Source organism: Mycteria americana, unplaced genomic scaffold, assembly GCF_035582795.1.
Source record: "Mycteria americana isolate JAX WOST 10 ecotype Jacksonville Zoo and Gardens unplaced genomic scaffold, USCA_MyAme_1.0 Scaffold_74, whole genome shotgun sequence".
Taxonomy (NCBI): domain Eukaryota; kingdom Metazoa; phylum Chordata; class Aves; order Ciconiiformes; family Ciconiidae; genus Mycteria; species Mycteria americana.
In genome coordinates, this window is record NW_027445659.1 from 156,900 (window position 1) to 179,362 (window position 22,463).

The window sequence follows — 22,463 nt, forward strand, 5'->3', positions numbered from 1 at the left end:
GTGAGAAGGCGCCTATCCCCCATTGGCCCGAGGCTAACCCCGCCCACTCCCCTCCCATTGGCCGCGACAGACGACCTGATTTCACATTGGCTGAGAAGCGCCTGAGGGCAGAGCCGAGGCGATTAGCCACGCCCTATCCCGTGACACCCACCAGCAGCTGTCACTCTCCAGCAGGCCACGCCCCCCCCGGGGCCCAGCCGCTCCCCCCCCTCCCAGGGGGACGCAGGCGTTCGGGACCCCCCTGCCCCTCAGCACAGACCCACGGCTCCGTGTTCAGCTTCGTTTATTAAAACCCATCGCTCGCTCCCGGTAACGAGGGCCGGCCCCCTCCCCCCCAAGGGGACCCAGGTGTCGGGGCCGCTGTCCCTGAGCTCTTGGGGGGGGGGGGGAGGGATGGAACGACCCCAGCACCAGGATCACCCCGAGGGGACCCAGGCCCCGGGCACACACCGACTCCACCTCCACCGGACTTAGGGACGCCCCAGTGCCAAATTCAACCTGAGCGGCCCCTCGGGGAGGTTTCTCCCGGTTGGGACCCAGGCATCCAGGCTCAATGGGCCTTGTGGCGGGGGCGGTCGACAGCGCGCTGGGCAGCGGCCAGCTGGCGGCAGGCGTCAGCCAGGAGGGCACCGGGCACCAGCACCCACAGCCCGTTCAGCCCCACGAAGTAGCCCCAGAAGTAGAGGGGCCGGGGGTCGCTGTGGCTCCAGCCCGCCCGTGCCTCTGTGGCGAAGTACAGCACGTCCCCATACAGCTGCCCTGTGCACGGGGAGGGAGACGGCCGTTGGGGAGCGTCGGGCGACTCCAGGGTCCTGGGCGGCCCCCGTCACCCCCCCCTCCTGCCCAGGGCGTACAGGGGTCCCGGGCATACCGAGGGAGACGAGGAGCTGCAGGACATAGCGGGTTGGGTGGCGCCGCAGGAAGGCGAGGAAGGTGAGGAAGCTGAGGGGACCCCAGGCCCAGGCTGTCACCGTCTCCATGGCAACCGTGAAGTCATCGCTCCTGGAGGGTGGGGGAACACACAGTGGGCTCAGCCCAGACACCTGGGTCCCTCGGGCACCCCCCTCCCCGCCTGCCTCCCCCAACTCACGTCATGTAGCGGCTGTCGGCTTTGGCGTACTCCTTCCCTGTGGGCAGCGCGGGGTTGGCGAGGGGACCCAGGCGCCCGGGGCAGGCGGGTGCCCCCCCCTCCTCAACTTTCAGGGGACCCAGGCATCCGGGGACTCCCAGCCCCGCCCCATGATCCTCTGTGGCACCCGGGTGTCCCCCTCCCCCCGGTGTCCAGGGAACCCCCTTTTCCCTTCAGGGCTCACTGACGCCCCAGGGGACCCCTCCCCAAAGGGACCAGGTGACCACACCCTCCCCAGGGAACCCAGACCCCCCCATAGGACACCCCCCCCCGACCACCGTTATCCCCCTCCCAGGCATCCAGGCACCCCTGTCCCCCCCCCCCCGCCCCGGGTGCCCCCGGCCCGGCGCTCACACACGTCGGCCAGCAGCCCGGTGTCGGCGGGCAGCTCCCGGTGCCGCAGGCTGAAGTAGCCCTCCAGTATCCCATGCACCCCCGCGCACATCAGGAACCAGCCCAGGGCCAGGCGGCGGGCGGGGCTCTGGGCCGCCCCGCCCCTCGCCCCGCCCAGCGCCCAACCCAACGCCAGCAGCCCCGCCCCGGCCGCCGCCACCGCGCCTGCGCACTGCCAGCCTGGACGCGTGCTGGCCACATAGCCCGGCAACGGCAGCGAGCGCGGCCAATAGGGATGCGCCGTCGTCGCCATGGCAACGCCGCTACGGTCGCCGCTGCGCTGTGAGGGGGGGAAGGCGGAAGTGGGGTGAGGGAGGGGGACCTGGCCACCTCCAGGCCCCCGCACCGGCCGGGCCCCTCCGCCCCGCCCCGCCCCGGCCCAGCCCAGCCCAGCCCAGCCCACCCCACCGGAAGCCCACCCACACACACACGGGACTGCCCACACCCGCTCCGGCAGGGCCCCCGGGTTCCCTCGGTCCCCCCCGAACGGAGAGCACCCCCCGTGCGCTGCCGCCCTTACCTCAGCCGCGCCGCGCCGCTCTCCCGCGCGCCGCCAGCTCGCCCCCGCTCCGTGCGCCGCGCCCCCACCCCCATGGCCAATGGAAACGCGCTGCCGCCCGGATAGCCAATGGCGGCGAGCCCCGCCCACCGCCTCCGGCTGCCGATTGGTCGTCTCCGGCTGCCGATTGGCCGCCTCCGGCTGCCGATTGGCCGCCTCCGCCGCTGGGCAGATGTGGAGCCAGAGGGCGGGCCTCGCCGTGTGGGCGGGGCCTTACCTGGCGCGGAGCTTCACTTGAGGGTGTGGCTTCGCCGGGGGCAGGCCGTTGCCCTGGAGGCGTGGCCTCGCTCGGGGGGCGGGACTTCGTTCGGGAACAGCGCTGCGCCCTGAAGGCGTAGCTCCGCCCGGGGGCGTGGCTTCACCCTGGTGGGCGTGGCTTACGCCCCTAGAGAGAGGCTCCTCCTCTCTTGTGTAGGGGCCATGGGGGCCCCCCGGATCTATAGGGCCGTACAGCTCTGCCCAGCCATACACAGGCCCTATGCTCCCTCCCAAGGCCGCGTAGGGGCCCTATGGAACCCCCGGGCTGTATATGAGCTGTATGGACCCCCTCAAAATATATACGGGCCACATGGCCTCCCCTAAACTGCATCAACCAGCCCTGCACAGGTATATAGGAACCATAGATATCTCTGCTAGGAACATATAGACAGCTCTAGAGCTGTATAGACGTCCCATAGAAACATATAGGTGCCATATAAACCCTTCAGAACTACTCAACAAACGTACAGATTTCTCCCAAAAACATACAGGTGCTACATAGAGCCCCCCCAGCATGCATAGGTCCCCCCAGGAACGTGTAGGGGCCCCTTCCCCCCCCAAGCCATATAAATAGCCCCCAGGGATGTACGGAATACATACAGACCCACCCCCCGGGGCCATACAAGAGCTATACGGGCGGCGAAGAACCCCAAACCGGCGGTGTTTCCCCACAAGAAGGAGCCAGGCGAGGCAGTGGCAGCGGCGCCCTGTATTGAACCCGGCTGTGCGGACCCCCCCCCCCGCGCCCCCCCACCAGACCCCCGCTCCTGAGGGGGGCACGTGATGGGGGCCCCCCAAAACCGGCCGCTCGCCAGGAGCAGCTGGGGGGGGCCCGGGTTTGAGGCTCCCCCCAAATTTAGGGACACCCCACCTAAATCTGGGGACCCCTCCCCACACACGGGGGGGGCATGGAAGTGATTCAGGGGGTGTGACCCCTCGGGTTTGGGGGTCACACCAGGGTGCCGGGGGGCTGCGGGTCCGTGGTGGGAGGTGGGGCAGCCACGGGGGGGTCCCCCGAGGCCCTGGGGGGGGGGGGGGAGCAGGGAGAGAAGTGTCCAAAGGAGGAAATAAAGAGCAAATAAAGAAAATAAAAAAGCACAAAAAAAGGAAAAAGAACAGAAAAAAGAGAGAAGAGAAACAGCAATTAGCTCCCCCAAACACGGCCCCTGCCCAGATCCCCCGCTGGCCCTCCCCCCAGAGCCCTGGGGATGGGGACCCCCCCCCGGGACCCCCCTCAACCCCCCCAGAATTAAGAAAAGAAAAAGAGGAAAAAAAAGAGGGCGGGCAGGAGAGACACCCCCCCCCCCCCCCCCCCGGAAAGGGCTGGGGATGCTGGGGGCAGAGCCCCAGAATGGGGGTTTGGAGGGAAACTGGGGAGGGGATGCCCCTGGGGAGACCCCAAATGTGGGGCTGCTGGGGGACCCCAAACTGAGGCACTTGGGGGGTTCTGGGGGTCTCCCGGGGGGTGGGGCTGAAGGGGAAGGCTTGGGGGGGCACATTTCGAGAGTCTGTGGGGTGTGAGGTGTCCCCAAGCAGCAGCAGTCCCCAATTTGGGGATATTTGGGGGTCCCTGAAGGACGGGGGGGGCCCTAAACCAGAGCTATCGGTGCCCCCCAAATCAGGGCCCTCCTTGTCCTCAAGTTGACGAGGTTTGGGGCTCCCCAATGGACGGCGCGATCCCCAAAAGGGGGGACATTCGGGCTCCCTGATGGGGGACATTTGGTGGTCTCCAGGGGACAGGGCGGGCCCCAACCAGGGATCTCCCTGGGGGAAGGGGGCTCACGTCACACCCCAAACTGGGGCTTGCCCCCAATGCCCCCCCTAAAAGAGGGGCGCACGGTACCCCCGGGGCGCCCCGTACCTAGGCGCCAGGGCCCCGGCGTAGCTGAGCGAGTGGGGCAGGCCGGGGGGGTCACGCCGGCGGGGGGCCCAGGCGGGGCCGGGGGGTGGCAGGCGGGGGCCGGGGGGAGCCGCCGGCGGGGCCCCCGTGTGCCGCAGGTACCAGTCCCGCAGCCCCTCCAGCGCCAGCCACTTCTGGCTGCGGCGCTGCTCGGCCGAGGGGGGGCCCCCCCGGCCCCGGGCGGCCTCGGGGGCATTTTCGGGGGGACCGCCCCAGTCGATCAAGGCCTCTGAGCTGTTGCTCCGGCGGGTGCGGGGGGCCGGTGGGGGGGGGCCGGGCGCCGGGGGCCCCCCCAGCTGCGAGTCCTGGCTGCCCGACCAGGGCCGGGGGGGCAGCCCCGGCGCCTCGGGGCTGGGGGGGGACAACAGGGGGTGAGACGGAGGGGCCAGGGTCCCCCAAAGCCCCCTGCACCCCCCCACTGCCCTCCACATGCCTACCCCGCTCCCCACACACCGTGATTGCCCCATGCACCCCCCAAATTGCCCCCAGGACCTACTATTGCCCCCAGCCCCCCCTTCTCGCCCCCCTCCCCCCCCCCAAACGCTCACCAGCAGAGGGGGTGCCCACGGGCGCAGGGGCTGCGGGCCAGGACGGGGGTGGCCGGGACGCTGCGGCCCTCAAAGCTGGAAGCGCTGCGGGGCAGGGTCCGTGCCGGGCTGGGGGCCGCGGTGCCCCGTCAGGGGGGGTGAGGGCCCCCCCAGGGTGTTTGCGGGGGGGGGACATGGGGGTGGAAAAGGCCTCGAGGGGCCAGGGAGGGGGGGCACACGCACCTGGCAGGGCTGGCGAGGGAGCTGCGGCGGCCCGGTCCCCCCACGGGGGTGTCAGGGGCCCAGGGTGGCCGGCGGTCAGGGCTGCCCGATCCGGCACGAGGTGGCGAGGGGCGGCCTGCTACGCTCGGGGGGGGCTTATGGGGGGGCAGCCCCGGCAGAGCCCCTGCGGGGAGACACGGTGTGGGACCCAGGTGGCCGGGCAGAGGCCCCCCCCGGGGGACCCCAGGGTCCGGCACTCACCGTTCTCCAGCGTGGGCAGGTCACAGAGGGACCCGTTCTCATCTGGGGGGGCCAAAGCAAGGGGAGAGGGGTCAGTGCCGCCAGGGCCCCCCCAAACCTGTCCCCTGCCAATCTGGGGACCCACCACGGGGCTTCAGCCCCCCAGCAGCCCCTCCGCCCCAGGCCAGGCCCTCCCCAGAAGCCTCCCCCCTCCCCCCGGTGCTCTGGGGATCCCCCGCCCCCCTCCCCCCGGTGCTCCCCGCCCCGGTGCTCACCGTGCGCGGCGACACCGAGCTGGGCGCGGAGCTGCCGGAGCCGCTGGGCCGCCTCGGCCTGCAGGCGCTGCCGTCGGCGACGCTGCTCGGGGGGCAGCCCCGGGGCGGTCGCCAGGCGCCGGGCGGCCTCCACCACCTGCAGCTGCACCGCCACCTCCCGCCGAGCCGCCCGCGCCGCCTGCGGGAGCCGGGACCGGGCACGGCGGGGCCGGGGGGAAGCCCCGTACGGAGGGCGAAGGGGCCGGGCGGGGAACGGGGGCCGCGAGGGGACAAAGCGGGGTACGGGGGCCGCCATGGGACAGAAGGGTACGGGGGCCGCCATAGGGGTATGGCGGCCGCCATGGGACCCCCCGGGGCCGCCACAGGGGCACGGGGGCCGCCATGGGACCCCCCGGGGGGCGCCGTGGGGGTATGGAGGCCGCGAGAGGACACCCCGGGGTCCGGGAGCCGCCATGGGGGTGAGGAGGGACTGGGACGGGGGCACCGCGGGGGGAGGGCAAGGACATTTTTGGCCTCCCTCCACCCCCCCAGACACTCATTCCGACCCCCCGACCCCCCCATTCTCCCCTGCCTACCTCAGGGAGGGGCCCCCGGGGGGGACCCCCGGCCCGGCGGCGCGGGGGGGGCTGGGGCCTCTCGCCGGGCTCCAGGGGGTACTCGGGGGGCAGCTTCCCCGTCAGCTCCTGCGCACAGCGGGGGGGCGATGGGGTGCCAAGGGGGCTGAGGGGGGGGGAGCTCCAGGAGGGGAGGGGGGGCTTTGGGGGGCCAGGGAGCTTGGGGAGGGCTGGGGGGGAACTTGGGGGGGGGCTATGGCAGCTCTGGGGAGGGCTGGGGGGTCCCAGGGGGGGCGGGGTGGGGGGGCAGAGGGGTCCATGGGTGTCCCGGGGGGGGGGGGGGGGGGGGCTGTGGGGATCCCGGGGGGCTTTGGAGGGGTTCGGGGGGGGCCCGGGGGAGGCTGGGGCGGGGGTGGGGGGGTCCCAGGGGGCTGGGGGTGTGCTGGGGGGGGGGGGAACCCCGGGGGTCAGAGGTGAGGGGTGACTCAGGGTGTCCTGTGGGTGGGGGACCCCGGGGGGGGTGGGTGGAAGAGGGGTGGGGGTCAGAGGTCAGGGGTCAGGGGTGACTCACGGCCTCCTGCAGGCAGAGGCGCCGCAGCTCCCGCAGGCGCAGCCCCAGGGCCTGGCGCAGCCCCCGCTGCCGCTCCCGCAGCTCCTGCAGCCGCCCCGTGGGCGCCCCTGCGCCGGGCAGAGGTCAGGGGGCAGAGATCAGGGGCAGAGGTCGGGGGGCTCCAGGGACAGAGATTGGAGACACCGGGGCTCACCAGGGGGCAGAGGTCAGGGGCACCGCAGGTCACCATGGGACAGGGGCACCAGGAGGTAGAGGTCAGGGGGCAGCAGAGACAGAGGTCGGGGGGCACCAGGGGGTCGGGGGGCACCAGGGGGTCGGGGGGACAGAAGTCAGGAGCGCAGCGGGGTGGGGGGAGACACCGTGGGGTCAGAGGGCACGAGGGGACACGGCAGGGCGGGGCAGAGGTCAGAGGTCAGGGGCCATCGTACCTGCAGGGCTGTAGGTGCCCGGGGGGATGATGTGGCCCCTCACCTCCATCTCGGGGCGGGCGCGGGGCCGGCGGCCATCGGCTCCGGGCGCTGCGGGGAGCCGTGAACCCGGGCGTGGGCCCCCTGGGGGGGACCCAGCCGCCCTGTGCCCCCCACCCCCGAGGTGCCGGGGACCCAGGCGGCCGGGCAGGGGGCGGGGGGTCAGGGCCCGGTCCCCCCCTCACCTCCCGCCCGGCCCCGTTTCCCGGCTCTTCCTCCCGCTTCCGCCTGCCCGGCCCCTCCCCTGGGGACACGGGTGTCCCCTCCCCCCCCCCCCCCCCCCCCCCGCCAAAGGGACCCAGGCCTCTGGGGGTCCCCACCCCCCCAGAGGGACCCAGGCGTCCGGGCCCAGCTCAGCCCCCCAGGCCCCGTGGTGGGTGTGGGGAGGGGGGCGAGGCTCGGACGCCTGGGTCCCTCCCAAGGGGCTCCAGCCCCCCCCAAAGCCCCCCAAACCCCCTGTTTCCCATAGTGCCCCGGGGCAGCCCTCTCCCCCCCTTACCTTAACCCGGCGGGTGCTGCTCCAGGGGGGTGGCGTGGCCGGGGGGGCTCCCGCCACCCACACGGCTGGGTGGGCCCCAGGTGTCCGGCTGGGGGTCAGCCCCACACCCCCCAGGGGACCCCGGCCTCCGGGCAGCCCCTCTTCCCCCCCGCCAGCTCCGGGGGGGCCCAGGCCTCCGGGCGTGGGGGGGGTCTCGCTCCCTCCGAAGGGACCCGGGCGTCCGGGCAGGGGAGCGCAGGCCTTCCCGGGGACCCAGGCGTCAGGGCGGGTGTCGGGGTCCCCCCTGCTTCCCCCCCCCCCCCCCGCTGTGATGTCACTTCCTGCCAGCTCCCCCTCCCCCCATCGCTCAGCGCTTCCTGCCTCAGCCCCACAGCCCCTGCTCGGGGCACCGGGACCCCCCAGGACCCCCCCCCCGGCCCCATAGGGACGCCCCGAGACCCGTCGGGCTCCGTAGTGGCCCTCAGCCCCCCCTCCCCTGCAGCCCCACGCTGGCCCCCAGCCCCACGGCCCTCGCGAGGCCTGGGGAAGCCGCAACCCCACAGCAATTCACAGCCCCCTCTACCCCATAGCCCCCCCCAGCCCCATAGGGCCCCCCCCAACCCTACAGCAGGTCCCTGAGCCCCATATTCCGCCCCCCCAGCCCTGTAGGACCCCTCCCCCGGCCCCATAGGGAGCCCCTGAGTGACGCCGTGGGGCGCGGGGGGCGGTGATGTCCCGTGGGGCGGCCGAGGGGGCCCCTGCGCCCCCCGGCCCCCCCCCAGCGCCGCCCCCCGGGCGCCCCACGGTCTATGTCCTGCTGGAGGGGCCCAGCGCCCCGGACACCCTCCGGCTGCTCAGGTGAGGTGGGGCTGGGGGGGGCCCATAGCCCCGGGGGGTGCACTGGCCCTGCCCCACGGCGGGGCTGGGGGGGGGCAGGAGGGCTCTGGGAGGGGGGCTGAGGGATGGGAGGGGGATGGGGAGTTGCTGGGGGGGGGGGGGCACTTGTTGAGGGGGTGGAGGGGGCGTCTGGGGGTTCCGGGAGGGATCTATGGGGGGATGCAGGGGGCATGGAAGGGATTTGGGGGGGGGTCCCGAGGGGGTTGGGGGGTCTGGGGGGATCCGGGAGGGAGTGGGGTGCTGTGGGAGGTGCGGGAGGGGTCCCAGGGGGAGCTGTGGGCTAGGGGGGGGATGTGGGGGGGGGCTGGGGGGCCGGTGGGGGGATCTGGGGTGGCTGGGGGGGGGGGGGGGCTGGGGGCCTGTGGGGCCGGTGGGAGCCGATCCCCCTCCCCTGGGGCAGCCTGAGCTCGGTGCTGCCTGAGTCGGGGATCGTGGCTGACATCGAGTGGGAGCCGCCTGGCGGGGGGACCCCTGGGGACACCCCCAGTGACCCCCCCGGGGACCCACCCGGAGACGCCCCCGGGACCCCCGCAGACACCCCCGGCACCTTCTACTGCCTGAAGAGCCAGCCCCTGCCCCACAGGTACCTGTGATCCCCCAGCCCCCCCGGCCCCTCAGCCCCCCGCTGCCATTAACCCCCTGCTCTGCAGCTCGGGGCCGGCCCCCCCGGTGGCCATGGCGGCCCCCCCCGCCGCCCCCCCCTCCTCCCGGGTGCTGCTGCGGCAGCAGCTGATGCGGGCGCAGGCGCAGGAGCAGGAGCAGAGGGAGAGGAGGGGCCCCCCCGGCCCTTCCCCGGCCCCCGGCCCCTCGCCCGCCATCGCCGTCGGTGCCCCCCCGCCCCGGGCACCCCCCCACGTGCCCCCCGAGGTGCTCAAGGTGAGGCCCCGTGGAAAAGGAGGGGGGGGAGGGGGGCGTGACGGGGCGCTGGAGGACCTTGGGGGGGCTGGTGTGTGCTGGGAAATGGGGGACCCCCATGGGGGTGCTGGGGGGGGACAAGGTGGGCATGGGGGGCCCCGGGGCAGGGGGATATGGGGGGCTCCGGGGCAGGAGGGGGTATGGGGGAGCTCAGGGCAGGGGGATGTGGGGGGGCCCAGGGTAGGAGGGGATATGGGGGGCTTGGGGGGCTATGGGAGGGCTATGGGGGGCTTGGGGTGGGGGGGGGGGCTGGGGGTGCAGGGAGGATATGGGGGGCCCCGGGGCAGGGGGATACGGGGGCGGCATGCTGGGCATGGAGGGGTTCTGGGGCTCAGGGAAGGGGGGGCTGGGGCCCCCTCGGCCCTGACCCCCCCCGCCCCCCAGGTGCAGACCCACCTGGAGAACCCCACGCGCTACCACCTGCGGGCGGCCCAGCGGCAGCAGGTCCGGCAGTACCTCACCTCCGCCCTGGGCCGGGGTCCCCCCAGCCCCCCGGGGCCCCCCCCGGCTCCCCCCGCCCCCCACAGCCCCCTCGCCCTGCTCCACATCGGCCCCGGCTCCGAGAAGGAGGTGAGGGACGAGGGAGTGCCCCCGGCGGGGGGGGGGGATGGCGCGAGGAGGGGGGAGGCTGCGATGTCACGCGGGGGGGCCGTGATGCAACACGAGAGCAACGTGATGTCACCCCTGCAGAACGGGTTGCGGCACTGGGGGGGTGTGAGGCGGCATGGGGGCGGCGAGGCAATGCTATGATGTCATACGGAGCCAGCTGGCACCAGGCGGGTGGTGGTGACGTGATGCCTGGGGGTGCTGACACCATACGGGGGGGCAATGATGCGACGCCTGGGGGTGGTGATGCCACACGGGAGGCGTGAACGTCACCCCCACGGGTCTGAGATGATCCTGGGCAGCCAGGATGGGTATTTGTGGTTTTCTCCACTCCGTTGCAGATCGATGATGTCATCGATGAGATCATCAGCCTGGAATCCAGCTATGACGAGCTGCTTAGCTTTGGGCCGGCCGAGGGCGGTCTCCAGCTCCCAAACACGGTGCGCTGCCCCTTTAAGGACCTCGGGGGCGGGGACTACCACAAGCAACGCCCCTTTCACTGGGGGGGTGTGGCATGTACGAGCTCCGCCCAACACACGTCATTGGCTGTAACTGTGGTGTGGGGTGGCCTAGGCAGAGCCCGGCTGGGGGGCGTGGCTTGCCATAGCCCCACCCATCGGAGCTGTTGGGGGCGTGGCCTGCACCCCATGTAAAGCAGTAGGGTTTGCCTGAGGCCTTGCTGCCGTATAAGGGCAGAGGTGGTCCTGGGTGGGTGGGGCCTGGGTGGTGGGCGTGGCCTTCCTCGCCCAGTCTGGTCGAGGGAGGGTGGGACCTGCTCAGGGGGTGTGGCCAAAGTGGGCGGGACTTGGGGGGTGGGTGGGCGTGGTTGAGCACAAGGGGTGTGGCCTCAGCACCTGTGGGCGGGGCCTGCTCACCTCCCAGCCTGGCCAAGGCGGGGGCTGGACCCACTGGGGGGAAGGCGCAGGTTGGGCTGGGTGGGTGTGGCCATGGCTGGGTGGGTGTGGTCTATGGGGGCGTGGTCGTGCTGACCCCACCCCCACCAACAGCTGCCTGCCCCCGGGCCCCTCCTGGAGGTGTTCAGCCCCCCCCAGGGGGGCAGCAGCTCCTGCCCCGCCGAGCTGCCCCGCGTCAAGGCTGAGCTCTCGGGTAGGGGGGGCCCTGGGGGGCTGGGAGGGCCTGGGGGTGTCCCTATGGGGCCGGGAAGGGGTCCAAGGGGTCCTATGGGGTGCGGGGGGCGCTACTTGGGGGGGTCTTTATGTTGCTGGAAGAGGTCTGGGGGGGTCACTATGGTGGGGAGGGGTCCCAGGTGTTTCCATGGGGTATAGGAGGATCCTGGGGATCACTGTGAGGCTGGGGGGAGGGCTATGGGGCAGAAGGGGTTCTGGGAGGTCCCCTTGGGGAGTCCCTATGGGGCAGGGACGGTCAAAGGGGTTCCTGTGGGGAGAGAGGGGTTGGAGTCCCACCGTGGGGGGGGTTGGTGATTGTTCTCCTGCCCCCAGAAACGGAGGCGAAGGCATTGCTGAAGGAGCGGCAGAAGAAGGACAACCACAACCTGAGTGAGTTGGGGAGCGAAAAAGGGGGGCTGGAGGGGCCTGTGGTCCCGGGGGGGTGCCACTGTGGGGCTGAAGTGTTCCCCCTTCCCCTGCAGTCGAGCGGCGCCGACGGTTCAACATCAACGACCGCATCAAGGAACTAGGGACCCTCATCCCCAAATCCAGCGACCCGTGAGTGGGGGACGCCGCTCCCCACGGGATCCTCGTGTCCGGGTGGGCGCTGGGGACCCCATGGCAGGTCCTGGGAGGGACCCTGGCGGCCAGGGATCCCCGTGGCACACGCCAGCGGAACCCAGGTATCCCAATGCCGGCAGGGAGATGCGCTGGAACAAGGGCACCATCCTGAAGGCCTCAGTGGATTACATCCGCAAGCTGCAGAAGGAGACGCAGCGCTCCCGTGAGCTCGAGCTGCACCAGCAGCGCCTGGAGCAGGCGAACCGCAGCCTCCAGCTCCGTGTCCAGGTCCGGGGGAGCTGGGGGCGGGGGTGGGGGGCCCTACGGGGCTGCGGAGGTGGTTTATGGGGCTAGGAAGGATGGAATTGGGAGGCTGGAGAGGAGCTGGGAGGCACTGTGGGGCTGGGACAGGGGGCTATGGGGTCAGAGTGGGGCAGACTGGGGGTTTTGGGGACTTTATGGGGCTGGGATGGGTAGAAGCGGGGGGCTACAGAGGGGCTATAGGGGAGCTATGGGGGCATTATGGGGTTGTCAGTTGCCTGGAGGGGGGTGCCCATGGGGTCAGGGGGAGCAGAACCAGGGGAATGGGGGCGTTACTGTGAGGCTGGTCGGGCTGAGCTGGGGTCTGGGGGGATCTATGGGAGTGGGGCTATACTGGGGCCCATGGGTCGCTGACCCCCCCGTCCCCCCAGGAGCTGGAGCTGCAGGCACAGCTGCACGGACTCCCCCTGAGCCCTCCGGCAGCACCAGCAGCCGAGGGGGGGTGCGAGGAGGCCCCCGGGGGCCCCCCCTTCCCCCCAGGGGGTCCCCCCACTCCCCAGTGCCTCCTGGACCTGGCGCTGGCCGACGACCTGCCCCCAGGGCTGGGCCTGCCCCTGGGCCTGGGGGGGCCTGAGGGGAGCTTGGATGACATCCTGATGGATGACGGCGGGGGACTGTCACCCCTCGGCCCCCCCGGCGCCCTCCTCGCCTCCCCCGGGCCCTCCCGCGCCTCCAGCCCCCGCAGCAGCCTCAGCATGGAGGACGACTCCTGAGTACCGCCCGCGCCACCCCTCTAAGGACCCTCGGGCGTGGCCCTTTTAAGGACCCTCCCCACCGCATGGCCCTTTTAAGGACCTCCATGCACCCTTTAAAGCCCCCGCTCCCCCCTCCCCATGCCTGTTGCTGGTGGGCCCTACACGGTGCCATTTTAAGGCTCTTAAAACTGGCAAGCCCTTTCTTAAAGATGGCACTGACCTTTTAAGGTGTGGTCACTGCATTGCCCTTTTAAGGTGCCCTGTTGGTGGACCCACTGAAAGGCCCTCGCTGGGCATGGCCCTTTTTGGGGCCGTCCCACCGTGTGGCCCTTTTAAGGCGCTGGCATGGGCCCCACTTAGATGTGCTCCTTTAAAGGTCGATGCCTGGGGTGGCCCTTTTAAGGTTTCTCTTCAGCCCCGCCCTTTCAGGAGGCAGCCCCGCCCCAGGAGAAAGCCACGCCCCCTCAGGGAAGCCCTGTACCCGCCCCATGGAGAGGTTCCTCCCCCGGCTGGCCCCGCCCCTTCCCGGCTCTCCCCCAACCAGCGGGCTCCTGGGGGCTGGGCCCTCAGGCATGAAGCCCCGCCCTCCCTGCTATCACTCACACGTGCCCCGCCCACCGCACTAACCCACCCTTCTCGGTCACGCCCTCTTTTGGAGGCCCCGCCCACCGGCCCCACTTAAAGGGGCCGCTCCCCCGCCCTCATTTTGTACGGAAACCGTCGCGTGGGAAATAAACGTTTGTTAACGAGGAGCCGCTCGGTGCTGCGGGGCGGGGCCGGGGCCGGGGCCTATAGAGCGGGGGGGCTTATAGTAGTTCTATAGGACTTGCAGCACCTGGGGGGGGCCCTCTAGATTGGGCAGAAGCAGGGGAGTCTCTATAGGGTCTGTAGCACCCGGGGGGGCCTATGGGGCCTATACAGCTGTAGGGGTCGCTGTGGGGCCTGTAGCACCCGGGAGGGCCCTATGGATTATAGTGTGTGTGGGGACAGTCCATGAGCCCCATAGCACGGGGGACACACACACACACACACACGCTGTATGGGCCTTATGGTGTCCTGGGGGCCCTATAGCGGCCTACGGTGCCGGCAGGCCTGTACCGCCCGCCGCGCCGGAGCGGTCTCTACGGTCCCCGCAGGGCCCCTCTGCCCGCCGGGGAGGCCCCGAGCTCTATGGCCGCGGCGTGGCATCACTTCCGCGTCTCTACGCCTCCTGCAGGCCTGCCAGAGCGTCCGCTTCCGGCCCCGCCCCGCGGGGGTCCTTCCGCGGCGCCAAGATGGCGCAGGCCCTCTCGGCCGAGGAGTTCCAGCGGATGCAGGTGGGGGCCGGGCCCAGGGCTGGGGCTCTCGGCCCGCCGCCGCCGCCCCGCTCATCCCGCTCCCCCCTCCCAGGCGCAGCTGCTGGAGCTGCGGACAGAGAACTACCGCCTCTCGGACGAGCTGCGGAAGAACGGCGCCGGTACGGGGGTGGGATGGGGTGGCATGGGATGGGGTGGGATGGGGGGGCCTGGGGCGGGGGTGGCCAGGCCGCCGTCTCCCTGACGCCGTCTCCCTGACGCCGTCTCCCTGACGCCGTCTCCCTGACGGCCCCTGTCTCCCCAGAGCTGTCAGGGCTGCGGCAGCGGGTGCAGGCGCTGGACAAGGACCTGGCCAAAGCCAACAAGGTGAGGGGATTCCCTGTCGTGGCTTCTGACCTGCCCGCCCTCCCTCCCTGCCTCGGTGTGACCCTCCCTCGTTCTCTTGCAGGCCCTCAGTAAGAGTAAGAAAGCCCAGGTGGGTGCTGGGGGGGTCCGGGGGGGTCCCTGTGGGTGCTGGGGGGGTCCGGGGGGGTCCTGGTGGGTCCCTGTGGGTGCTGGGGGGGGGCCTGGGAGGTCTCTGTGGGTGCTGGCGAGTCTTGGGCGGGTCTCTGTAGGTGCTGGGGGAGTCTGGGGGGGTCTCTGTGGGTGCTGGGGGGGATCCTGGGGGATCTATATAGGTACTGAGGAGGTTTTGGGGTATCTTGGGGTATACTGGGGGAGTTTCTGTAGATGTTGGGGTGGATCTTGGGGGTCTCTACTGCTGCTGGAGAAGAGTTGGGTGGGGTCTCTGGAGATGCTGGGGGGTTTCTGGGGGTGCTGGGGTCCCTAGAGAGTCTCTCAGGATGCTAGGGAGATCATTGGACATGCTGGGGGGGTCCCTGTGGTGCCTACAAGGGTGCTGTGGGGGCCTAGGGGGTCTCTAGGGGTGCTGAGCGGGTTTAGGGGGATCCTCGGTGATCCCTGGGAAGTCTCTAGGGAGGCTGGGGGGGTCCCGGGAGATCTTGAAGGCCTCCTGGGTGAGTTCTGTGGGTCTCTATAGAATCCACGTAGGTGCTGGGGGGTGCTATGGGGCCCGGGGGATGTCTGTAGGGGACCTGGGGGGAGTTCTGGGGGTCCCAGCCACAGGGTACTGGTGGTGGGGCCCCCCCAGGAGGTGGAGGCGCTGCTGGGGGAGACGCGGATGCTGCAGGGGAAGCTCCAGAGCCAGGAGGATGATTTCCGCCTCCAGAACAGCACCCTGCTGCGCGAGCTGGCCAAGGTGGGGGTCCTGGGCCCCCCAGGGACCCCAATATCCCCCATTCTATGTTCTCTAGGTCATTCCAGGGGTCCCTAATACCACCCTGAGCTTCCTAGTGTCACCTTAGGGGTTCCTAATGTCATTCTGGGGGGGTTCCGACTCACCGGGGGGGACCCAGAGGGTCCCTGGGAGTCCCCAGTGCCACTTTCAGGGGCTGGGGGGGGGTCTTTTGGTGTCATTTTGGGGTCCCTGTGGGTGCCCAGTTTTACCACAGAGGTTCCCCGACCCCTTGTGGGGGGTCTTGGGGGTTTCTTTGGGTGCCATGGGGGTTCCCTGGTCCCATGGTGGGGCCTGAGGGGTCTCACGGGTGCCTGACCTGGGAGGGGGTCCCAGCTGTGTGCACAGATCGAGGGACTGGAGGAGGAGAACCGGCGGCTGCGGGATGGGGGGCCCTCAGGACCCCCCTGTGACCCCCTGGCCTCTGTGGAGCCCCCCCAGGATGGGGCCGCTGCCGACAGTGGAGCCCCCCCGGCTCCTGTGGATGGTGAGGGGGTGCCTGGGGTGGGCTGTTGGGCTCTCTTGGGGGGGGGGTTGGGGGTCCCTGGGGGTTTGGGAATGTTCTGGGATCTTCCCTGGGGGGTGTTGCTGTTCCGGAGATCTGGGGGGGGCTCTGTGGGGGGGTTGGGTGTTTATATGGGACTTATCACTGACTGTGGGGCAGTATGGACGGCTATGGGGTGGGATATGGGGTCTCTATGGGGCATAGGGCCCTCATCAGATGGATATGGGGGTTCTGTGGGGCTGGGGGGGGTTTATGGGGCCCTGTGGGAGGCCATGGGTCTCACCCCCACCCTCGCAGCCCCCCCGGAGCCCCTCAAGGAGCTGCGACCGGCAGAGGAGGGGGCCGGGGGCGACGCTTCCCCCAGGGAACCCCCAGCACCCAGTGTCCAGGTATGTTGTGGGGGGAGTATGGAGTGTATGGGGGGATTGGGGTGTCCATAGGGGATTTGGGGGGGCTAAAGAAGGTTCAGAGGTGTGGGGGAGGGCAGTTTTGGGGGAAATACGCGTGTGTATGTGGAGTTTGGGGGGGAAGAATAGATGTGACGGATGTGGGGAAAAATACAGATCTTGGGGGGTGGGGGGGGCTTTGCGGGTCTATAGGAGATCAGGGGAATTGTGAAAAAAGATGAAAGGTGCAGGGGGATGGATACCAAGTTTTGAGTCAATATAGCAGATGGAAGCTTTGGTAATAAAAATTTTGGGAAGGTATATGTGTAATAAAAAAGGAATTGAAAAGAAAAAAGATTTTGGGGGGCAAAGAAGCATGCAGGCATAGGAAACTAAGAAGTGTATAGGTGAAATGTAGGGGATCGGGGGGGGGTTCTGAGGGTCTCACGTAGTCTTTTGCAGGCAGAGGTGGCCCAGCTGCAGGCAGAGGTGGCCAAGGTAAGGGGGGCAGGGGGGCTTCGGGGGGGCCTAAGGAGGATTTGGGGGCATTTAGAACTTGGGGGGGGCTCCCATAGTGGATTTGGAGTCCCAGAAAGATTTGGGGGCTCCTGAGGGACCTTTGTGGAGTCTGTGGGGATTTTTGGGGTCTGGGAGAGCTCAGAGGTGTCCTGGGGGCCTCGGGGGAGTCCCAGAGGGATTGGGGGGTGTCCAAGGGGTGTCCCAGGAGAATTTCTGGGAGGGGCTTGGGGGCATTTTGGGGGTGCTGGGGGCTCTCGGTGGGGTTTGGGAGGGTGGGAGGGGTTGTGTGTGCTCCCCCAATAGCGTTTTTTGTGTTTCTCCTTCTCAGCTGATGGAGAAACTGAGGAAAAAGCAGGAGAGGTGAGACAGCCTGGATATCTGGCTTTTCTTTAGTGTACAACATGAGGTTTTCTGGAAATCTTTTTGCTTATTTTTATGGGTTTTTTCCCCCAGTTTTCTCCAGTTGCAGGCGGAAAAGGAGACACTGCTCCGGGACAGTCGGTGGGTGGCCCCTGGGGGCCATGGGGTTGGTTCTGGGGTCCCCCCTGGATGCCTGGGACCCCCCCGGATGCCTGGGTCCCCCTGTGCACCCCAGGACAGAGGCAGAGGAGCTCCAGGCCCGGCGGGACGAGGAATTTCGGGAGCTCCAGGCCCGGAACCAGCGGCTGCAGCAGGAGCTGGAGGCCGCGGCCCAGGTGGGGACACCCGGGAGGGCACCCCATGGCATTTGGGGCTCCTGGTGGGGCACTTTGGGGTTCTGGTGGGGTTCTAAGGGTGCCCCATGGCACTGTGGGGGTCCTGGGGGGCTCCCTGGAGGAACTGGGGGGCACTTGGGTGTTGGGGGGCTCCTGGGGGTCACCCCTGGTGTCAGATCTCCTGGAGAGCACCCTGGGGTGCTGGAGAGGCACCCTATGACGCCAGGGCGAGGGGGTGGGTACAGCTCTTTATGGCCCCATAGGGACCTATAGGGTCTATACCGCCCCGTGTGGCAGCTGATGGCCCCAGGGCAGCCTTGTTTGGGTCTGGGCAGCCCTGGGCAGCCTGGAGCAGCTCTATACGGCCCCGGGCAGCGCTGCCGGACCCTATAGGGCCCTATAGAGCGCTGTGTGGGGCGGCAGGCGGAGGCGGGGCTACGGGAGCAGAGCAGGGCCCTGGCCCGGGAGCTGCAGGAGGCCCAGGCGCAGCGCAACGCCCTCGACGTCCAGCTCCAGGGGGGGCTTGGGGGTCCCGCGGGGGCAGTCGGGCTCCCCAGGGTGCCCTTCATCTGGTCCCCAGGGGTTGGGTGTCCCTGGGGAGTAGTTTGGGGTCCCCTGGGAGCGTGCTGGGGTTCCCTTGGGGGGGATTTGGGGTTCTGTTTGGGGTAGCTTAGGATCCCTGGGGAGGCTTTGAGGTCCCCAATGTGCCTCTCGCCTTGTCCTAGGGGAGTTTGAGGGATCCATGGGTGGGTTTAGGGCTCCCCAAGGTGCCCTGACCCCATTCTTGGGGGGGGGTTGGGGGTCCTCTGGGGGGATTTGGGGTCCCAGAGGTGCCCTGGTCCCAGTCTTGGGGGGATTTGGGGTCCCAGAGGTGCCCCGGCCCCATCCCTGGGAGGTGTTGGGGGTCCCCAGGGGAGATTTGGGGTCCCAGAGGTGCCCTGACCCCATCCCTGGGGGGAGGGTTGGGGTCCCTGAAGTGCCCCTGGCCCTGTTCCTGGGAGGTTTTTTGGCCCTGGGAGGCCTTGGGGTCCCCGCGGGCCCTGGCTGCACCCCCGCCGTCCTGGGCTACGTGTGCGAGGCGCGTGCCCGGCGGTGCGCCCGCAGGCGTGCGCGGAGGAGCGGGACGGGCTGCGGCGGCGGCTGGCGGAGGCGGAGGACGCCCGCGGGGAGAGCGAGCGGGGCTGGCGGCAGGCGCAGGTCAGCACCCTCCCGCCTCTGCCGCGTCCCCCCCGGGTGGGGTCCCCCCGCCCGCCCCGGCCCCACCCAGCCCGTCCCCCCAGGAGCAGCTGGAGCGGCAGGCGCAGGAGCACGCGGCGGCTTCCCGCGCCCGCGCGGAACAGCACCGGGCCGAGCTGGAGGTGAGCGCGCGGCTGTGGAGCGTCTCCCGGCGTGGGAGCCGCCCGGCCCCCGAGGGGGCCGTAGGCACCGCTGCGGAGCTACGGGGAGCGTGGGAATGCCTATATCCCCGTAGCGATTGCCGTATCCCTATAGCAGCCACAGGGGCCGTGGAGAGTTTTGGGGGGTTATTGGTGCTGTAGCGTTCACGTAAGCCGGCGTGGCGTTATACGTAGCGTAGAATCCCCTGGGGTGTTGCAGCCTTTATTGCAGCTCTATAGAGGACGTCAGAATTCTTGGAGTACTGCAGAAACCATAAAAATCATTGTGCGTCTATAGGAACTTTGGGATGCTATAGGGTGCAGAGAAACTGGAGAGGCTGTATGGTTCTGTACAGAGCTATACGTGTCTGACAATGTTATAGCAGCTATAGGTATATTCTTCCCGTTCTAACTGTTCAATAAAGATTCTTAGAATGTTACAGGGACTGTGGTGTCCACCAGACCCTATAGGACCTATAGGGTCTGTAATGGCTTTTTAGACACTGTAGAGACCCACAGGAACTGCAGGAGCTGCACGGACCACATGAACAGTTGTATCAAGCTACGGTTGCTGTAGGGAGTCCACCAGACTTACAGAGTCTGTAGGGGCACCTGCGGTGCTATAGGACCCGTGCCCTCTCCCCCGTGGCCCTGTAGAGCCTATAGGTGCTGGGACGGGGTGTGACCCCCTCCTGCTGTCCCCAGGGGCGCGTGGGGGAGCTGCAGGCGGCGCTGGGGGACGCCGAGCGGCAGCGGGAGCTGCAGGAGGCCGAGAGCCGGGCGCTGCACCAGGTACCGTCAGATCCACCCCCATGGGACCCCCAGAGCCCCCCTGTTCCCCAGAGCGCCTTCCTGAGCCCACTGGCACCCCCTCACAGCCCCCCCGGGAACCCCAGATACCTCCATGGGATCATCCCGCCTGCCTGGGACCACCAGAAATCTGCCTGGGATTGCCAGTTCCCCTGTGGAGGGACCCTTGGATCTGCCCACCAGAGACCCTGAGATGCCCAAGTACCCCCTGGAACCCCCAGATCCCCTCCCAGGGACCCCAAGCTGCTGTGGGACCCCTCACCAAATTCTCCCTGGGCCCCCACATTTCTCTGGGTTCCCTTTGAGTCCCCCCAGACTCCCCTCAGCACCTGCAAGTCCTCTCTGGGACCCCCAAATCGCCTCAGGTCCCCCCGGATTCCCCTCAGCACACACAAGTCTTCTCTGGGACCCCCCCAAATCCCCCCCCTGACCTCCTCTGTCCCCCCAGGAGCTGAAGGACGTCCGGGATGGGCAGCGCATCCTGGAGAAGAAGGGCAGCGCTGCGGTGAGGGGACCCCAGGGGGTAGGGGGGCACCCCGAGGCCAGGGTCCTGTGGGCAGGTCCTGACCCCCCCCATTGTCCCCCCCTTCAGCTGAAGGACCTGAAGCGGCAGCTGCAGCTGGAGCGGCGCCGGGCCGACCGCCTGCAGGAGCGGCTGCAGGAGCTGCTGGCACCCACGCGTGCCCGCACCGGTCAGCCAGATGTGGGGTCCTCTGGCGGATTGGGGGGGGGGGGAGCTTCCAGGCACCGGGGTCCCCTTGATGGGGGGGCTCCTGGACGCCTGGGTCCCTCGTGGGGGGTGTGGGGTGGGTGGGTGTGTGTGGTGGTCCTGCATCCATGGGTTGGGGGTTACTGGGGTGTCTCGGTCTCCTGGTGGGATGAAAATGGATGCTGGGGGGGGTCTCCCAAACGTCTGGGTGCCCTGGAGGGGGAGCTCCTGGATCTCTGGAGAGGGGGTAACAGGGTCCCTTGGGGGGTGTGGGGTAAGGCGCGGTGCCCGGACCCCTGGGTCCCCTAGGGACGGGGTGCTGCAGTGGCACCCGGGCCCCCCTTTGCCCCCCTCCCCAGAGGGGCTTCCCCCGGGGCGGTGGCCCCATCCCGGACGCCTGGGTCCCCTTTTTGCCCCGGCAGGCCTAGAGGAGCTGGGGCTGGAGGGGGGGTCCCCCGGGCGGGGGCCGGGGGGTGACAGCAGCAGCCTCTCCTCCCTGGGCCGCGATGGCTCCGCCCCTGGCAGCACCAAGGTGGGCGGGGCCTGGGGTGGGGGCGGGGCCTGAGGCGGGGGTCGGGGCTGCTCCCAGGGGTGGGCTATGCAGAAACACCCAGGGTGGGGGTGGGGCCAGGCCAGGGGGGGGGTGGGGCTTTGGGGGGGTGGGGGATTTGGTGGGATGGAGCTTTGGGGGGGGTGGAGGGCTTTGGTGGGGGGATGTGGGGCTTTGGGGGGGGTGGGGGATTTGGTGGGATGGAGCTTTGGGGGGGGTGGGGGACTTTGGTGGGGGGGGTTGGGGCTTTGGGGGGTGGGTCAGGATGTAGTTTTGGGGGTGTGGCTTTCTGAAGGTTGGGTGGGGTCACAGCTGGGGACATGGCTTTGTGGGTGGGGTGTGGGCGGAGGCTGGGGTGGGAGGTGGAGCTGTGTTGTGGGTGTGGCTTCAGCGAGGGGGTGTGGCCTCACCGTGGGTGCATCGCCCCTGCCCCCGCCCCCCTGCAGTCGGGCTCAGGCAGCCCCGGGGGGGGCAGCGGCGGTGGGGGGGTCCCCGGCGGGGGGGGCCTGTCCCCTGCGGAGGTGGCGGAGCTCTTCCAGCGCCTGGCCCAGAGCCAGCAGGAGCGTTGGCTGCTGGAGGAGAAGGTACTGGGCAGGACTGGGAGGGCCGGGGTGGGGGAGGCGTGCCAGGGGGGGTCACCGGTGCCCCCTTCCCCAACCCCTGCCCAGGTGCGTCACCTGGAGGTGAGCAGCGCCTCGATGGCGGAGGACCTGTGCCGCAAAAGCGCCATCATCCAGAGCTTCGTGCGCGACAGCCGCCTGGGTGAGCCCTGGCCCCCTGCGCCCCCGACCCCCCTCCCTTCCCCGCTCACCCCGGCTCCCTCTGCCCCTCCCCAGAGGCGGCGGGCCCCCCCGGGCCCCCCCGGCGGGGCACGGGGCCGGGCGAGGAGGGGCTGCGGGAGATGAACAAGAAGCTGCAGAACATGCTGGAGGAGCAGCTCACCAAGAACCTGCACCTCGGCCAGGTGGGCGGGGCTGCCGGCAACGGGGCGGGGCCGCGGGCAAGGGGCGGGGCCTCTGACCCCCCTTCTCTCCCCAGGACCTGGAGGCGCTGTCGCAGGAGCTGGCCCGGCTCAGCAAGGAGCGAGCGGCCCCGCCCTGAGGGACGGGGCCTGGCCCCGCCCCAGCCCCGCCCCTCCGCTCCAGGCTCCGCCTCCCCCCGCGGGCCCGGCCCGGCCGCCAGGGGCGTTGCCGCTTTCAGGGGACGTTGCTGCTTTAGGGGACGTTGCCCCTTTAAGGAGGGCGTGGCCCCTTCAGGAAGGCGTTCCCCTCTCAGCGGGGGCCTGCATGCGCCCCCCCCTCCCCCCCCTCAATAAACCCGATGTGAACCGCTGCCGCTTGCGTCATTGCTTCCCTTTGGGGGGGTTGGGGGGCGCGGTGACATCACGGCGGCGCCCGCTGCACCGCGCGCTGCCTGTGCCTGACCGCCTACCCACGCAGCAGCGACCTCCCCGCCCAGTGACGTCACTTCTGGGCGCTGACCCGGATGTTGTTGCCGTCGCCGCGGCCGCAGGACGGGGACCATCGCGGCGCCGCTCCGGATTCCCCCGCGCTCTGGCGCCTTCCACCGAGGGGGCGCAGCGTGACGTCAGGACGGTGACGTAACACCTTCCCCCCCCCCCCGCTTTCC

The 22,463-nt window shown here is 69.9% G+C and overlaps 4 protein-coding genes across 8 annotated transcripts; 2 read left to right on the forward strand and 2 right to left on the reverse strand.

Moving 5' to 3' along the window:
- Window positions 1–266: 266 nt before the first annotated feature.
- Window positions 267–2,115, reverse strand: EBP (EBP cholestenol delta-isomerase). Its single transcript, XM_075490520.1, has 5 exons — window positions 2,043–2,115; window positions 1,484–1,802; window positions 1,091–1,127; window positions 872–1,002; window positions 267–759 (listed from the first exon to the last, which is right to left on the reverse strand). The coding sequence occupies exons 2-5, from the start codon at window positions 1,773–1,775 to the stop codon at window positions 551–553; spliced, it is 669 nt and encodes a 222-aa protein (XP_075346635.1). The 5' UTR covers window positions 1,776–1,802; window positions 2,043–2,115; the 3' UTR covers window positions 267–550.
- Window positions 2,116–3,030: 915 nt separating this feature from the next.
- On the reverse strand, window positions 3,031–7,478 carry CCDC120 (coiled-coil domain containing 120). The gene is made up of 9 exons (XM_075490524.1): window positions 7,416–7,478; window positions 7,057–7,146; window positions 6,629–6,735; window positions 6,079–6,186; window positions 5,504–5,681; window positions 5,250–5,291; window positions 5,010–5,172; window positions 4,788–4,895; window positions 3,031–4,590 (listed from the first exon to the last, which is right to left on the reverse strand). The coding sequence occupies exons 2-9, from the start codon at window positions 7,103–7,105 to the stop codon at window positions 4,161–4,163; spliced, it is 1,185 nt and encodes a 394-aa protein (XP_075346639.1). The 5' UTR covers window positions 7,106–7,146; window positions 7,416–7,478; the 3' UTR covers window positions 3,031–4,160.
- A 450-nt stretch (window positions 7,479–7,928) lies between these two features.
- Window positions 7,929–13,447, forward strand: TFE3 (transcription factor binding to IGHM enhancer 3). Of its 3 annotated transcripts, XM_075490521.1 has the most exons (10): window positions 7,929–8,431; window positions 8,871–9,053; window positions 9,121–9,346; window positions 9,770–9,955; window positions 10,333–10,431; window positions 10,999–11,098; window positions 11,452–11,508; window positions 11,601–11,676; window positions 11,820–11,967; window positions 12,372–13,447. In XM_075490521.1, exons 1-10 carry the CDS (start codon window positions 8,304–8,306, stop codon window positions 12,711–12,713), a joined length of 1,545 nt encoding a protein of 514 aa, XP_075346636.1. In that variant the 5' UTR covers window positions 7,929–8,303; the 3' UTR covers window positions 12,714–13,447. The 3 variants fall into 3 exon arrangements, with proteins under 3 accessions (XP_075346636.1, XP_075346638.1, XP_075346637.1); XM_075490523.1 differs by lacking the exon at window positions 8,871–9,053 and having other exon boundaries at window positions 9,054–9,346; XM_075490522.1 differs by lacking the exon at window positions 8,871–9,053 and having other exon boundaries at window positions 7,930–8,431.
- A 423-nt stretch (window positions 13,448–13,870) lies between these two features.
- GRIPAP1 (GRIP1 associated protein 1) lies at window positions 13,871–22,438 on the forward strand. Of its 3 annotated transcripts, XM_075490568.1 has the most exons (22): window positions 13,871–14,011; window positions 14,085–14,151; window positions 14,295–14,356; window positions 14,439–14,465; window positions 15,141–15,248; window positions 15,621–15,771; window positions 16,087–16,178; window positions 16,638–16,673; window positions 17,023–17,054; window positions 17,148–17,195; window positions 17,290–17,389; window positions 17,813–17,932; window positions 18,506–18,586; window positions 18,670–18,747; window positions 19,471–19,557; window positions 20,024–20,080; window positions 20,168–20,267; window positions 20,707–20,816; window positions 21,281–21,418; window positions 21,503–21,596; window positions 21,671–21,798; window positions 21,873–22,082. In XM_075490568.1, the coding sequence occupies exons 1-22, from the start codon at window positions 13,970–13,972 to the stop codon at window positions 21,933–21,935; spliced, it is 1,821 nt and encodes a 606-aa protein (XP_075346683.1). In that variant the 5' UTR covers window positions 13,871–13,969; the 3' UTR covers window positions 21,936–22,082. The 3 variants fall into 3 exon arrangements, with proteins under 3 accessions (XP_075346683.1, XP_075346681.1, XP_075346682.1); XM_075490566.1 differs by lacking the exons at window positions 18,506–18,586; window positions 20,707–20,816 and having other exon boundaries at window positions 17,783–17,901; window positions 18,666–18,747; window positions 21,873–22,438; XM_075490567.1 differs by lacking the exons at window positions 18,506–18,586; window positions 20,707–20,816 and having other exon boundaries at window positions 17,813–17,901; window positions 18,666–18,747; window positions 21,873–22,438.
- Window positions 22,439–22,463: the final 25 nt, after the last annotated feature.

Bases quoted from the DNA above. Each gene is read 5' to 3' on its own strand.
- EBP (XM_075490520.1), bottom strand. From the start codon at position 1,775: ATGGCGACGACGGCGCATCCCTATTGGCCGCGCTCGCTGCCGTTGCCG. The intron at 1,003-1,090 runs GTGAGTTGGGGG...CCCACCCTCCAG, and splicing joins GCCGACAGCCGCTACATGAC to GAGCGATGACTTCACGGTTG. The intron at 760-871 runs GTATGCCCGGGA...CCCCGTGCACAG, and splicing joins GCAGCTCCTCGTCTCCCTCG to GGCAGCTGTATGGGGACGTG.
- CCDC120 (XM_075490524.1), bottom strand. From the start codon at position 7,105: ATGGAGGTGAGGGGCCACATCATCCCCCCGGGCACCTACAGCCCTGCA. The intron at 6,736-7,056 runs GTACGATGGCCC...TGCCCGGCGCAG, and splicing joins GGGCACCTACAGCCCTGCAG to GGGCGCCCACGGGGCGGCTG. The intron at 4,896-5,009 runs GTGCGTGTGCCC...CGCGGCCCCCAG, and splicing joins TCCCTCGCCAGCCCTGCCAG to CCCGGCACGGACCCTGCCCC.
- TFE3 (XM_075490521.1), top strand. From the start codon at position 8,304: ATGTCCCGTGGGGCGGCCGAGGGGGCCCCTGCGCCCCCCGGCCCCCCC. The intron at 9,956-10,332 runs GTGAGGGACGAG...ACTCCGTTGCAG, and splicing joins GCCCCGGCTCCGAGAAGGAG to ATCGATGATGTCATCGATGA. The intron at 11,099-11,451 runs GTAGGGGGGGCC...TCCTGCCCCCAG, and splicing joins CGTCAAGGCTGAGCTCTCGG to AAACGGAGGCGAAGGCATTG.
- GRIPAP1 (XM_075490566.1), top strand. From the start codon at position 13,970: ATGGCGCAGGCCCTCTCGGCCGAGGAGTTCCAGCGGATGCAG. The intron at 15,772-16,086 runs GTGAGGGGGTGC...CCACCCTCGCAG, and splicing joins CCCCCCGGCTCCTGTGGATG to CCCCCCCGGAGCCCCTCAAG. The intron at 21,799-21,872 runs GTGGGCGGGGCT...TTCTCTCCCCAG, and splicing joins AGAACCTGCACCTCGGCCAG to GACCTGGAGGCGCTGTCGCA.